General features: G+C 39.8%; 1 protein-coding gene across 3 annotated transcripts in view; it reads left to right on the top strand.

The window, feature by feature from the left end:
• Positions 1-16,184, top strand: part of nlgn2b (neuroligin 2b) — a 139,589-nt gene that overhangs the window by 108,307 nt on the left and 15,098 nt on the right. For all 3 annotated transcript variants that reach the window (XR_005992686.1, XM_041801832.1, XM_041801831.1), the window contains exon 5: positions 14,010-14,195. Coding sequence is in view for 2 of the 3 variants with exons in the window: in XM_041801832.1 (XP_041657766.1) it covers positions 14,010-14,195 (186 nt within the window). In the remaining variant the exon portion in view is untranslated. The remainder of the gene's footprint in view (positions 1-14,009; positions 14,196-16,184) is intronic.

Here is a 16,184-nt window from a genome sequence, read left to right as displayed (position 1 = left end):
GTCGTTCCCAGACCAGACAGGAAATATAATCCCTCCAGCCATTCTGGGTCTTTCCTGAGTCCTCCTCCCAGCCAGACGTGTCCGGAAAACCTCCAAAGGGAGGCGTGTAGGAGGCATCCTGATCCGATGCCCAAACCACCTCAACTAGCTCCTTTCAATTGGAAGGAGCAGCAGCTCTACTCCTAGTTCCCTCTGGTTGTCTGAAGTCCTCACTCTATCTCTAAAGCTGAGCCCGGCCACCCTCAGGAGAAAACTCATTTCGGCTGCTTGTCCTCACAATCTCATTCTTTTGGTCATTACTCAGAGTTCATGACCATAGGTGAGGGTTGGGAGGTAGATCAACTGGTAGATAGAGAGTGTTGCCTTTTGGCTCAGCTACCTCTTTATCCGGCACAATGCCCACAGTACTGCAGACACTGCACCAATCCGCATGTCAGTCTTGCGCTCCCTTTTACCCTCACTTGTGAACAAGACCCTCTGATGCTTCTACCAGATACTATCACCTGAGGCAGAGACTCACTCCCCACCCAGAGGGAGCAATCCACTATTTTCCTTCAGAGAACCATGGCCTCAGACTTGGAGGTGCTGACTCTCATCCCAACCACTTTGAAATCAGCTGTAAACTTCTGAGGGAGCCAGCAGAACCATATCATCTGCAAAAAGCAGAGGTCCCCAAACCAGAAACCCTCCTCCCCCCCAGCAGCGACTCGAGATCCTGTCCATAAAAACGTACTGTAAACATCTGAACTAAACGCTACACTGGCAGTAGCCATTGCTATCAGCTTCAAAGTTCCAGAACAATGAAACCCACTTGTGGCTACTGCCTCATTCTCCTTAAATGATGCTGATTGGTCAGGGTCATTCTCAGACATGGTTCAGTAATTTCAGACTGGAACTTTGCAAGATGGATTTGCCTGATGACGGACATGGAATCTGGCCAATTCGTCTGCCTTGCAAGGCTAGATATAGATTATACTTACTCATAATTCTTCTGATGAAAGTTTGATTTTGAATATCATCTCTCATCAAGTTTTGTTTTCCTTTGCAAATAAACCTAAAAAAATATCTGTAGTTATTCACCTATGCTGTCTGTTCTCTGTGCAGACCCATTATTTTTACAACAGCAAAAATGGAATCCTTCAAATGACAAAATGCTGACAAAGATGCATTCACCTTTGCTGATTATGTTCTGTCAAGTTGTCCAGCACAGATCAATCAATCATGAATGTGTCCAAAAATAATGTGCTCATGTTCCCTGTTAGTGACGCACCAGTAAACACCATTTTATAAGTAGCCTAATAAATATGATTTTACAAGCTCATGCTCCTGAAATCATTTTTAGCATGAGTCAAATCAAACAGTGTCAGTGCATCCACAAATACCACTTAGCTCAGTGAATGTCGGGCATCTGTTCAAATTGTGTCTCCTGTTGTTCTCAAAAACATCCCTTAAAATGTGACATAAACAGTATTTTTAGCCAGCACACATTTTTGCTGTCAATTAATTTCAGCCTGCTGCCTTGTCACAACTCAGCCGTCCCTAAATACAAACGAAACACACCTCCCACTCCCTGCACTGAGACACAATCTTCCCACTCTGTAAGCAATCGTTAACACTTCTCTCCCCGCATTTAGCCGACAGTACACTGAGTGTGATAGAGCATGGGAAACAATAATTTTTGCTTGCGTGTTATTCTGATTGTGGCAAGGTTCACACAGATTTGGTTCTTTGAATTAAATGTAAACATTTATAGTTATGTTTTACCAATTGCAGAAATGGTTTCAATCTGCTTAAAACTGCATGTGCTAACTCTGGCTTATTTCAGGTGTGATTATTTACAATTTCATGGAAAGTAGTGCATGTCTGAGGTTTCAGTTTTCCGAGAGAAGTAAACAGCGATTCACCATAAAGGTAAAGTTCACATTGAACAGTAGTGACTTATGGATATATTGACCAAGACTGACACCAATCTGCCTCCCCGGCTGGCAGCCAGCAGCACAGCTGGACCAATCAAATATAAGGAGCTAATTAATGCAGCTCGTCATACTTGGGACTCAACATCTTACACGCCACATGTCTCCGATGAAATTTAAAATCTCAAGGTCTCTGTAGTACCTTAAATATTAATGCACTTTGCAGATCATTGTATACTTTAAAAGTGCATTTGTCCATCATATGTTTATGGAGACTTATGCATCTTATTAGATGTGTTTAAAATTTTCACTGGAGAAATAGTTAACGTCCTTGTCATGACTTTTCTCCGAGTTTTTTTTTTTACTTTGAGCCAAGAGTTGAAGAGTAAAGGAAAGGTTTGAGGCAACATACTGCGTGAGGTGAATACTGCAATTTGTGTCAAAATCTTACTCCTTTGGGGGCCATAACTTGTTCAGATCTCAAGGAACATAAGGCAAATATTTTGAGAGTAACTTACACTTTTCCTAGACATCATCATAGATGTCTCCTGTGAATAAACATTTTTAAAGTTGTGAAATCAGAAATCAAGACTCAAAGACTAGTAAAGCAAAACGTGCTTGAGCAAGTTCACTTTTTTTTTTTTTTTTTTTCCAATGTAGAAGTAATGAACTGGAAGTTTTCTCTAAAATCTTTGCCAGCACAAATTACTTTTAGAATTTTTTTTTTATTCTGTTATGGTGATAATTTACCAAAATAAAAGATACGATAAGATACGATGTGATATGATGCAATGTGATATGATGCAATGTGATACCATACGATGCGATGCGATAGGATGTGATGCGATAGGATATGATGCGATAGGATGTGATGCGATTAGGGGTGCGCGGTATATGAGGTAGACAGTATAAATGATATAAATTTGGCCTACGATAGAGACGAGGCGCGATAACGCTTGTTGCTGATGTCATCATATCTGCCTCAGTGTGACAATGGCTTCAAGCACAGAGACCACAGAGCAGGAGGAGTGGGTTTAAAAAAAACGGTGCTATGTAGAGGTGGGCGGTGGAGAGAGTGAGTTGTGACACGCAGCTCAGGCTGAGTCTAGTCGATAGCACGTTTAGCTCTAGCATTACATGTAGCCAGGTAACTAACTGATTGTCAAGGACTCTTGCTGCTGTAACTTGGCACAGTTAGCATGCAAAAACACATGTTTTTTCCTCTCAAAGTCTGAAGGCTGTACCACAACAAAGTCAGTGTGTGTCTCTGTCAGCCTGCCTGGGGCTGTGACACAAGCTAAGTGCTGCTTTGGCTGGTCTCAGAGCCCAGCGCTGCAGCTCTTCTTCTTACAACGGCATAAACAACCATTTAAAAGTCTATTTTAACTTATGACTTTCTTTTCTAAGTCCACAGTGAGTCAAAGATCCAGGCTGCGATGTTAAATGAGGTCAGAAAAGCTGCTGTAAACTAGCCGTATTCTCCGAACGGCAGCCAAAGCTAAGCTAACTCAATGCTAAACACAATACATCCGTCAAGCTCTTCATAATAAAAGTCTGAGGCTTTTATTTTTTCTGAAACGCTTTTATTGTGAACGCCTTCACTAGGAAATGTGTTCAAGTCATTAGCAGCTTAACACACCTCATCAGGTTAGAGATGAAATGCGAAACTTGGAATGCAGTTAGACAGAAGTAAACCTAGAGAGACTTAAAAAAACATGTTTTCTGTGTTCCTATACTTAACGATAAATTGAGTATGCCATCAAAGGCTTGTTTTCGGGGGAGAAGAGGGTTAATAACACTTGAATTTGGATTAAAAAGCATTTTCTCTTTTTAATTTTGTAATACCATTATCCTCAAAGGCAAGAAAAATACTGTGATATGATTTTTAGGCCATATTGCCCAGGCCTAGATGTGATATGATAGGATACAATGCAATGTGATGTGATGCAATGTTATACAATATGATAGGAATTGATGCAATATATGATACAATGTGATACGATTGCAATGTGATGCGATATGACACGCTAGTATGCGATACGATATGATACGATGCGATACGATACCCATTTTTCCCCTCAGAGAAATTTGTGTTGGACTCAAACACTGCAAACTGTTAGTATTAAGCACAATAGAAGCCAACAACAACCTCTATGTTCATAATGTACCTATCTAAATGTATCTAATATACCTAAAGAAACATGAGTAATATTTCTTGCACATATATTAAATACAGTTCAAACAAGGGTCCACCGTCCATTTACACAACCTAATAGAAAATCCCTAATATGGCTCCCAGATAACAGGTGAAGCCAGTGATTTTTTATTATTTTGTTAACTTTTAGATCAATGTTCTGTTATTTAACTCCTAGCCATGTTCAATCTTATAATAATTTGCTAAGAGCAAATGCACATAGAGTATCACATGAAGAGTTGAATGCAGTGTGAAACACTTAATATCAGTGATGTGTAGTAATAGCTGTTACTTATTCATTTCACATGTAATGTATACACCCTTTATAGACTAAATCTTTACCTATTGGCTGAAATAATAATATTTCATTAACCAAAGAAGTTTTGAATCTCTGTGATTATCTGTCAGTAAACAAGGCTTTGTTTGAAGGGTTTTATTCATATATTATGATCAGTTTTTAATTTACTCACTTTCATCACAGATCAGTGGTTCTGAGGTGAAACTTTCTTTGAATGGCTTTGAAACGTCTTAGTGTCAGTGTGAAGTTTGAAGTTGAAGCATTGCTTTTCAAATGGGCATGACAGCCTGGTTTTATTGCACAGCTTGGTGCCTTTGAGTGGACCTTTGTGGGTAAAAATTGAGTGAGATAAGCAAGGTAATAAATACAATGACATTGGAAGCCTATGGGCGACTGGCTGAAATGACATTAGTTCAGCTGGAGGAAGGCCAATTACAAGTTATTTCTCACATTTCTGTCTTCATGTCAAACAGTGCTAGATCTTCTACCACCAACGAGGTGACTAAACAGGTTTGTGCAAAATGTCAATAATATGAAAGAGAGGTGTAAATTCATCTTTAAAGTGCAGGGAGTAGTGACTTATTTATTTTGTATAGAGAAAAAAGCCCCAATTACTTACACTTTTAACTGATTTGTCATGTCTTGCAGAAACAATCAGTATATCGCTCTATAGAGGCAGCACTTTTGTAGCAACATGATTATGTAAACACAGATTGAAACTCTAGAAGGATATTACACTACCGTTTTAGGGAGGATAATAGAATTAAATAAAACAAGATGTGATGCTATAAGTGCTTACAGTTTACAGAAAGTTCATTAGAATTCATGGTTACCTACATACACAGAAGATAATCCTCAAGGTTGCTGCACAGCACCGAATGATCAAATCCACTTTATTCCAATCATTCAAACAGATTCTTTAGTTCTTTATTCTTCAGGAGGCATTTGCCATCTGCTAATGTTTTTCTCCTTTTTTAAAACAGTGCATCTACTTTTGCTTGATTAATTTCGTGACTCAGAATACACAGAAACCTTGCCTTGTTTTCTCTCTTCAATCACCTTGTCTCCGTGTATAAAAAGGCAATATCTTCCCTCTGATTTTTTGACATCCCTCATCATCTCCTGTGTGACGTCACAGCAGAGTTATATAATATGTCCTTCAATGACATTAGCTTTGGGCAATATTTGCTTTAATACCTGTCTTATGTCTGTGGGTATTTATTTTATCCTTTTCTCCTTTCAGACTTCCTCCCCACCCCTCCCATCCTTTTCTGTCTGTGTTCACAGAAATTTGTTCAGTGACCCACTGCAGTCACTCTGTTCAGGCCTAAAAATTACTCTGCAGATGTATGTTCTCGTCTCAGCAGTCAAAGAGTCAGGCGACTGGCCACGCTTCAGTTCTGGCCTGTGGCTTTGTGAATGGTGTTGACTGTTAAAGAAATTGTAGTTGTACTGAAAAAAACACTTTCACTGAGAGAAATAGTTGATGTGGAGCTGCTGCCCCAAATTTATACAATGCTCTCTTTTGTCTCAAATTCAAAATGGGACTCCCTTACGAAATGTCCTCCATAGATTGCTTTAGAGAAGTGGATATAGCAATAATGAAGGTGAAAACTGGAAGCCTTAGGTTTGGCACTCCCGCCATCACCATCAAGCGGCCAATGTGTAAGCACAAAAAACACAGTTCCTCTTGTGTCCACTGGAGGCTGGCTGCAAAAGCCCTAAACATCCAATTAACATACAAATTGAAATACTCATTTTGAGAGTTGTAATAAACATGTTAAAAGCAGCAATTTTGCCCCTTGGTGTACCGGGACTTCTTCCGGCATACCGGCACTTCTCATCAGTTGCTGGTACACTCTCCTGTCCTCTCCACAGCTGACAGCTTTAATGGATGATTCATGACAGCATCTAAATAGATGCATTCTGTGGCACATGGCACTCTTCCTGCTGTGTACCACGACGTTTTTTATCTGTACATGAATCCAGGTGAACTCACCTGCCACTGTTGGAGGGAAACCAGAGATTAAATCGTTCACCTCTCCTGGACAGATCCCCAGATCAGACTGTTGGTCAAAGGATTAAGGGCTGTAGTGTTGCTTAAGGAACAGCTGACTCACTGACAGAGGCAAAAAGCCTGGACGGTGAAGGATACTTCCTTTTTTTTTCACTTTGAACAGTTGATGCAGTCATAAACAGCACAAACATGTTATTCTGATGGCATTTCTTGTTTCTCTTCTTGAACTTATACCCTAGTCATCATTCATTTTACTCTAAATGGACATCATGTACAAAATGATCATTTTGAAACAGACGGAGATTTGGCAATTGAACATCAAACAGTGGTTACTGCACTGATAAACCAAAGGTTGGCTTATTTCTTACCTGGTTGATTCCTCTTTAGGTCTTTTATCCAGTTGAGACCACCCCTGCTTAATATTACTGAGAATGCTTGCCTTGTCAAGCCTTCACTTTTGAACCATGATGACACATCAACTTATTATATAGTCTTTGGTCTGTTCTCCATAGTAATATGACTCCCTAAATGCACAAAGATATCATCATTGGATAATGGCTTTAGCTATGACTCATCTCATTAGCGTACATTAGAGAGAGAGAGCTTTTACCTTTTTTGTACAGTGTTAGTGTTCATCATGCTTTTATGGTAAAAAATACACTGTTGAGAGAGTTTCACATTATGACTGGAAAGATTTATAAGCAGGAGCAGCAGTTATTATCCGAAATGTTGATATTTTCAAGAGACTCTGGCAATTTTCTATATATATTTAGGCTTTAAATTTCCCTCCATGGTCGGCCTCACTGTTTCCTTTCATCCATTCATTTCTTCAGCTGCTGTCTTTACTTAGAGGTTGATGACTCTCCTCACAGTTCCTTGGCCGTTACCTAAAGCAAGTGTTGAATATGCATGAGTTCAGCCTCATAAACTGCTGCTCTCAGCGCTAAAGTCAGTAGGAAGCCCAGCTCAGCAGATGGGGGGGATCAGAAAGAAAACTTAAACTGAAAGAGAAAGAGAGGAGGGGAGAGAACGTGTTTGACTTATCTTTCATGGTGGAAGATAAACCAGATTTCCTCTCTTCATGTTGCCCTCACACTGGGGGGCGCTAGCTGGAGCTAGCATGCACCACTTGACGCAGACTTTGTGTTACATGCAGCTGTTTGTGTACTTGAAAATGAAAAGTGCTTGATTGTGTGTATGCGAGTGCTTTTGTGAGTGTCTGTCCATATCATTTTGCCTGAAGCTCTGGACAGTTGCCAGGCAACAGTGGCTGGCGGCTCAGCACTCAACTGGGCGGCCGCAGAGCAGACACACTTCCACATGCCTCTGGTTTTGATGAGCGGTACAGGTCAGCGCTGATATGTTACCAGGTCAGAGTCACATCAGGCTAACAGCCGCGCTGATCTAAGGATAATACAATTACACAGCAAACATGCAGAGTGCGTCTTGATTACTCAGAGTCATCCTTTCAAGCTAATACTTCTGCTAACAAGATTTCTATGTTTTCAATTATCCATCAAACTCTTACCACTGCAATGTGGGAAGGCAGTTGCTGATGCTTATCAATCTGATCATCCTATTATCTGTTAAATCCAGCAACTATTATATTTAAAGCAAATGAATTCAACATTTTCAGACAAAAAAAAAAAAAACAACTATTATTAGCCTGAAAGACATACATAATAAAACCATGGCTGTAATTGGTGTCTGTGTTTGTGCTGTGTCTGTACCTCTTCCAGGTCAATGAATCTGTATAAACATGCTTTTTTTCAAGGTGCTTTCATCCTTACATGTGTATTCAGATGAAGACTGAGCATTTTGGTTGAGGTTGACCTTAATCTACACAAGATTTAATCATCACTGTTCATAAAAGCCTACTGAAGCATCAAAGTCAGAGATTGTCCTTACTGCTGAATTCATGTGCAGTATGCAAGAATGTCCTTTTCTGAAGCCCAGTTTGTTTAGTATATAATATTCTTGTTCATTTAGTGTGTGAAATATTTCACCGAATGTACTCTTTTAATAATGATAATAACAATAATGATAATAAAAATAATAACTTGATTTGTTTAGCACTTTTAAAAACATTGGTTTTGCTTTGACATTGAGGCAAACAGAAGAACAAAGCAGCAAAACCCAAACAAAAGAAAAAGAAGACAGAGCAAATGACACCAGCAACATCAGCAGGATCCAAAACACTTAAAAAATCTAACCAAAAATATGATCACGATAATAATTCAACATTGTGAGACAACAAGAACTCAGACATCATGTGATGCCATGCAAAGTAAGACATCACAAGACATCAATTAGAGTGCAGACATCATACAATACTACACAACTAAGGTGGATTTCACACTAGGGGCCTGGTGCCGGATCCGAGTACACTTGAGCCCAAAGTCTGGTTTGTTTGGGTAGTGTGAATGCAAACAAACCGCGCCCGGGCACAGGACCCGGGCCCACTTGGGGAGGTGGTCTTGGGCACGATTCAAGTGGACTCTGGCACGGTTTGGATGAGATGTAAATGCAGCCGCGCTCAGATACGGGACAGAGCGTCGAATCAGCTTTATGACATCATCGTAAAAGCTACACTTCTTTCAACAGCGTGGCAGTTTGTTCACATTTTTCTTCAACAAAGGGCGGAAATTATCAGAATCCAGCCAATAAACGGTCTGTTGTGACTCAACTTAAAGATGAACACAAGTTGGAGTCAGTGAGAGGAGGAGCAAAGGCAATAAAAGTCTCCCGTCACCTCAAAAACCGCTGTATCTGCGCAGCGCAAGCCCATTTAATCCTCTGAGCTGTAGCAGATGTGTAGATACAAAGAGCGACGTTGCTGGCATCTTAAAAGTGATTTTAATCATCCATGGCTGCAGGATGGACTTTTCAAAACAAAAATAATCTTCGCTCAGGTCATGACCCCAGTGGTTGCCATGGTAGCTTCTTCTTCTTTCTCCTCCTTGGCAGGGTTGTAAACCAGCTATGTGCATACCGCCACCTGCTGTTTCAGACCGAGTAAATACGCAAGTGCACCCTGGCACGGTTCGATTTTGCTAGTGTGAAAGCAAGCCGGGGGCGAAGGGGAAGGGGGAGGGGGAGGAATCGCACTGCGGCGCAGTTCGAAACAACTGGGCCCAATGTGAAAACGCCCTAAGACATTGTAGAATTCATCAGAAGGCAGATATCAGTTTGACATCATAAGAACCATAAAAGCAATAGGAACCCAGGCAATGCTGGAACCCAGCTACACAGGCTGAGACCAAGCGGACCAAAATTTAACATGTGAGAGATTAAAAGAGAAATAGAAGCAAAAGGAGAAAATAAAAACAGTAAAAGGCAGTTACATGTAACAACAATACCTCATTCTGCATGCTACAGCCAATAGTTATTGCTACTGTCAGCTATAATGCTCTACTATCGGGATGTAAACTAGCATACTGGGCAACAGTCATCTCATGGCAAGGAGCAGTTAGGCAGCATTTTTCTAGAAAATGCGGAAAAAGTTGTAAAGCTGTTTCAGGTTAAACCAGTACATCAACTTGTGCAATGCCTAAACAACACAGGCATTAAATATTAAACTGCAAGGGCATGAGAAAACTGGGCAAACCAAGTTGACATTGCTTACCTACAGGTGTGATCCTGTTTAGCCATGCTGAATGACTTTTGCTTGATTTTAATGAGCTCTTCCAGGATTAAATTGAATCTCAAGCTTATTATGCCCAGCCTGTGACTTACATAGATGTGTAAGGTAAGCCTTATGCTGAAGTTAGACTATATCAAAGTGATACCAATTTATTCAAGCTGAAAATAATCAAAATAGCAAACAAACTCTTTCATTCTGATCAAGTAAGAAACCAGCATGACGCTGCCAAAAACTGCAGCCTTTATTTTTTATTAATTAAAAAATAACAATCAATCTTCTCCTATTTCTGTCCAAATATTCACCGAAGCAAATAACCTAACACAAAGGAAATTAAAAGAAAAAGTGCTCAATATTTTCAGCCAAGAATTTGGACGACACTCTGTCCTGTGAATCATGATCAAACCTGGGGTATCCAACAAAAACACTCCAGGTTCAGAGTGTTGTTGACTGTAGTGTCAGTACAGTGAAGAGTGTGTGATTAGACGTGTCTGTGTGTGTCACACAGAGTGTTGAAAAGAGGTCAATTTGGCAGGTTATCATCACCACCATCATCATCAACACCACTGACATTATAATCATCAACAATTTAACTTAATTTGCTGTTCAACACGCTTGAGAACTTGCTGACTGTCCTCTTCTACCATCTGTCTCTGTGTACTCACTATAGTCTGCTTTATGGCCCGACCATTCAACCAAACTGTCCCTCACATATACTGATTCTTCTGTGCTTCGTTTACTTAAACAAAGAGATTTAATCAGCTCAAATATTATTATTTTAAATAATCATTGACTACTCAACCAGTATGCTCATTAAGGTGTGTTTAATGCAGCGTGGTTTCAGTTTATGGAGTCATAAATGCTTGTATCGTCTGACATTAAGTTTGAGAAAACAATGGAGGATCAATTCAAATCACAGACTATTTAAAATGATGGATGACATAACAGCTCCCTTAAAGGGGTTGTGGAAACATTTTTGTTACTGGCTGGCTTTAGTGTTGGCCACAGGCTCCATGTCCTCCATGTTAACAGATGGGACAAAGGTCAAACTATAAAACAAAACAACAGTGCCTATCAATTTTTCACACTTTTTTTTGCCTCTAAAGTTAGTTCTTAATATGCTGATTTATGCCTAAGTGTTAAATCAAAACCAAAACTGCACTATTTAAACAAGATGCTATCAATGTTATCAGTTCATTGTTGTTTACACTGGGTTATAGAGCATTGTGGAGACAGCTACAAGAACAGCTACACTGGCGACTGCTGTAGTGGTGGATGGCTATGTTACAGTTTAGAGGTTGGTATGGGGACCCTGAATTGTTAAAATTATGATGAAATAGTTTAACCGACTCCTACTTTTGATGCTGACTACCAAGAGATCTGACATTTTCCCATCATGATTAAGAGCTCTGTTGTGGAATTTGGCTCTTGCTGCACTGTTTGTGCCTGACTGGCAGATTAGATGAACAAAGTTAACTCTGCCATAAGAGTCTCTATCCACTTTAAACCAGAACCCAAGAATCTTTTCTCTTATAGACTGAACCAAGAGATTTTTGTGACATATCAGAGAGTTACATTTGTGTTCTGGTTAAACTTTAATGCCCAGACTGGCTTCACTTTTGTACAAAGGAAGGAGATGGTCACTGTCTTTTAGGTTTACCCCTACCCTTCATTTTTTACTGCCCACCTGCCCTTTGAAATAGAGTTAAAAGGGGTAGTGGTGAAATCTAACCCTTACAAAATGAGATGAACACTCAAGTTCTTGATCAGTAGTTGGCATAACCAGGCATTTTTACAAAAAGTATTTTTTAAAATGCTTTTTTGGAATAAAAGGACCATAATGCATTAAAACATCAAACTAAGATAAAAAATGATTGTTTTTATTTTCTCATCTAATATTCATGAATGAAGTATTTATTATGGTCTGAGAGGTTAAATAAGAAAGTGACAGATGAAGCTGAGGAGAAAAAAAAGGGAGTGGCTGTGCTGGACAAAAAGAAGCAATCTAACAGCAGAGTGTACAACTCTGCAGACAGAACAGATGGTGATATAAAATTATGCTCTGTTATGCTATGTCATTGTTTCTCATGTTTAGCAGCTTCACCATGTACGGACAGTCATCTAAGGCTAAGTCTTACTTATAAATGAATGATTAAGGGCCAATCCCACTTCTACCTCTTAATCGGTCCCCTTTGTCTACCTCTTCCCCTTCCCCGAGACAGAGTGGTAAGGGTGAAAACCTTCCTTTAAGAAATGAGACGCCAATTGATTGCTGTTCATCACCACACATCATCAATAAACAGTGGGCCATCAGAGGTGAGAATAAAGCTTCGACCATCTTGTTCATACTATGGATCTCTGTGTTGATCTTCTCCATATATCTATACAGTTAATAGCTGTTGTTTACACATGTACATACTGGAAATACAGTGAACTCACATCCCTAGTAGCTAAAGGTAGAATATATGAGAAAACACAACCGTTGTGTTTACTATGATCAATGCTGAAAATATTTACATTTATGCGCCTCCTTTGTAGTTCATTGTGCCGTTTTGCAAGTGAACGCAGTGCATGGTGGGAAATTCATCATACATCAGATTTCGGATACTCCTTCACCTGACTTAAACGCGCAAAACCAAGGGGAAGAGTTAAGAGAAGGGCTAAGGGACAGAAATGGGACTGACCCAAAATCTGTCTTATTCTAAAAAGTTCACTTTATTCTCGCTGATCTTCAAGTAAGTTTTATTAGTATGGAACCTTGTAAACCTATCTCAGCTGGCATGCGATAAATGACCCTCTATAATAGGGCTGTGTATTGGAAAGAATATCTTATGTCGCAATATTTTAGTTTTTTGATAGTTTCTACTCTCTAATGTCATTTAGCCAGACTTTTACTTGTAGGTCTAGGTGTTTTTTTGTCTTTGTATGGCATGTTTGATTTCAAAAAGTCATTAAAGGTTGCATTTTCAGTTGGATTTGGGGGACCCACTTGAAACATTAGTTGTGAAGCGCTATTTCAGTTCCTTTTGTTTGATTTGTTCATTGCAAAAAGAAGAAAGTCAGTAAATTTCACCATAAACCTGATTTGCAGTGGGGATTATAATTGAGGGTCACTTACTGTAGTTGAACTGAGGCTGAAAACAAACAAAAAAAAAAAAACAGGAGCAGTTCTGGTATCAGTCAGAGTCCCTTCTTGGAAAGTCCTGTTTCTGTTCAGAATGTGATGCCAAACTTAGAAATATCAAATTAAAATGAATACTTAGAAGTGCCATTCCTATTAAAGAATACAGAGATGAATAGGCCAGCTTTATAATGAGGGTTCATGACCTTTTTCTTTATTGAAGCAGGCACTAATTTAAGGAGCATGCTGTTAATTCAATAATTTAGATTTCATGGTACTACAGTCTTAGAAGGAGTCAAAAATATGAATTCCTCTTCCTCTTTCAAAGTGAAATAGCTTGTTGCTGCTTGAAACACATGTGCTGATTATAATATAATAAGAACAAAGGACTCTGTTTGTGTGTGCTAATGTTTTTGTGACATTTTGTTCAGTTTATCTTATTTTGTTGTGGGTGTGCACCTACTGTGTAAATGTGTGTCCTGGAAGTAGGTGAAACATGCCTTCTGTTGCTCTCCTCCTCTCTCTGCTGACAAGTTCTCTTAACTGTGTTGTACTTCCAGCGTGGGTATTAAAAATGAGTAATTTGGCAAGCTTTCTGTGTGAAATCTCCTCAGAGTTGCAGATAGTTTAAGGCTGAGAAGTTCCTGACAATGACAGGATGCCATCTTCTGTTTATACAGGATATTATCTCTTTAAAGAAAGCAAACAAACGCACAGTATTGTGCTGTTTTGTGGCTCTGAATTTCATTCTTGCTTCTCATTTTCACAGCTAATCAGTGTTCGCTTCCGCTCTTTCTCTCTGTGTTTGTTCTCATTTACCCTGCAGGTTTTCTCAGCACGGGGGACCAGTCTGCAAAGGGGAACTATGGCCTGCTGGACCAGATCCAAGCCCTGCGCTGGCTCAATGAAAACATCGGCCACTTTGGAGGAGACCCAGAGAGAATCACCATTTTTGGTTCAGGAGCTGGTGCCACCTGTGTCAATCTCCTGATCCTCTCCCACCACTCAGAGGGTGAGCTCCTGTCACTATCAGGGTCACATTCGCAGCCATATACCCCGCTCAAAGGGATTAACATTTCAGGACAGAGTGGGTAGTGTATCTCTCTACAGAACATGTCAGTATTTTCAATGAAAAGCTTTGAATATAAAAGAATGTACAGCAATATCCTCAAAAGTGAAAGAATGCAATATCCAGGCATGACTCATCCACTATTTGTAGCAATATAGATCATACATATATTTTCAATAAGTATGGAAAACTGGAAAGATTTATTCAATTGGAGAAAGGATGTCAGTCTGGTCAGTGGGGGAGTCGACAGATGGATGAAAACGGTAGGTTGTTTCATAAAGCTATTACTCACCTAAGGACACAAGCCTGTAATAATCCCCCCAAAAATGTTATTCCACCAGGGACCATGATCACCGAACTGCACTGATAAAATCGTCGCTCTCCTATAAAACTAATCCTGTCTGGACAACAAATCAGGACAAGGCAAACTTTACGTTTAATATAATTTTATATCTGTCACTTTAGCACCATATAGAGAGGACTGCGATAAAATACAGCATCATTTTATTAATATGCATGTGCTGTATCATATTTCAGCTCAACCTTTTAGACATGACATCTTCCATACAAGCATGCAGCCTGAAGAAGAGGCCGGTACAAAGCTCTGTCCACATCCACTACTTACTTCTTGTTTTGAATTGAGGTTTTTAAAACAAAAATGCACTCCTTATTATAGGGTCTTATATAGGGCCACACTTTTTTGGTTTCATGGATTGATTTCAAATAATGAGGTCCTGTAGAGAAAGCTGCTGAAAGTGTCACTCCTAGTTCACGCTGCTAGTTAAAGGGGACATATTTTACCCATTTAAGACAAGTGTATATTGTTCTCAGAGGTCCCCAAAACATGCCTGTGAAGTATATTACTGAAAAAACACCCCAGTATTGGATTTTTGTAAGTCTAAAAAGCCCTCTGTTTCAGCCCTGCTCAGAACGAGCCGTTTCTGTATCTGTGGCTTTAAATGGTAATTAGCTGTCTGACTCCACCCCTGTACCCCTCTCGGGAAATGGATGCAGCAGTCCTGATGTTACAGACACTTTTATCCAAAGTTTAGGACCTGACTGGGATTCAAACCATCACTCTCCCAGACCGTGGTCAGCAGGGTAACCCACTGAGCCATCCAGCATTTCAGCTGGCAGCTGAGAGGATCAGTAGAGGAGGGCGGAACTTTCCTCCAAGTGGGGGAGAGCCAACCAAACCTGGGGGCGGGTGCTTACGCCCCATGTGAGGTCACTAGGTGTAAAATCTGAGAGCGGCTTGTTTCAGCACACATTTTCTGAAAGGTGGAGAAAGAGCGGGGGAGAGGGAATGGATTTTTCCGGTACTTGAGGGGATTGTGGACAGGCCAGGGGCACATATTTGTGTTAGAAAAGCCTGGAAAAGTGATTTTTGGATGATATGTCGCCTTTATCCAAAAAGCATTCTTGGATCACTTGATGTAAAAACTTGGAGTCCCTTATAACGGTCCCTGTTTTGTAAAATTCATCAACAGTAAAAAGAAAACACAACTAACAGAGTGCAGTTTTTGTTGAAAAGACTCAGTACAGTGGAGCAGTGCCTCTCTAGTTAGAAATATCTAACGGGGCAACTCTGTTAAGGATTTAGAGTCGGGGGTGGGAGGATGGAGATGACTGGGCGACAGAGCACAACTGATGGCAGAGCATAATTTTGGTAAACTTACACTTAACTCTAGAGGAATATTTTACTTTTTCTGTGTGGGTTTTGAGTCTTTGGCTGTTACAAGTGACCAAAATCAAATTTTTATACTCATGTGACACGTGATTTTTTTTTCGGACAGTGTGAACAGCACAAGTCACATTGAATCTGATCTTTATATATGAAATACAAAATCATCGTCACACTACATTTGTTTGGGGAATAAATCTGTGTGTTTTCCAAGCAGTATAAAATCAATACAACAATTCTGTTAATTA

Source organism: Cheilinus undulatus, linkage group 12, assembly GCF_018320785.1.
Source record: "Cheilinus undulatus linkage group 12, ASM1832078v1, whole genome shotgun sequence".
Classification (NCBI taxonomy): domain Eukaryota; kingdom Metazoa; phylum Chordata; class Actinopteri; order Labriformes; family Labridae; genus Cheilinus; species Cheilinus undulatus.
The sequence above is the reverse complement of the archived record's forward strand: the minus strand, read 5'-3'. Positions and strand labels throughout refer to the sequence as shown.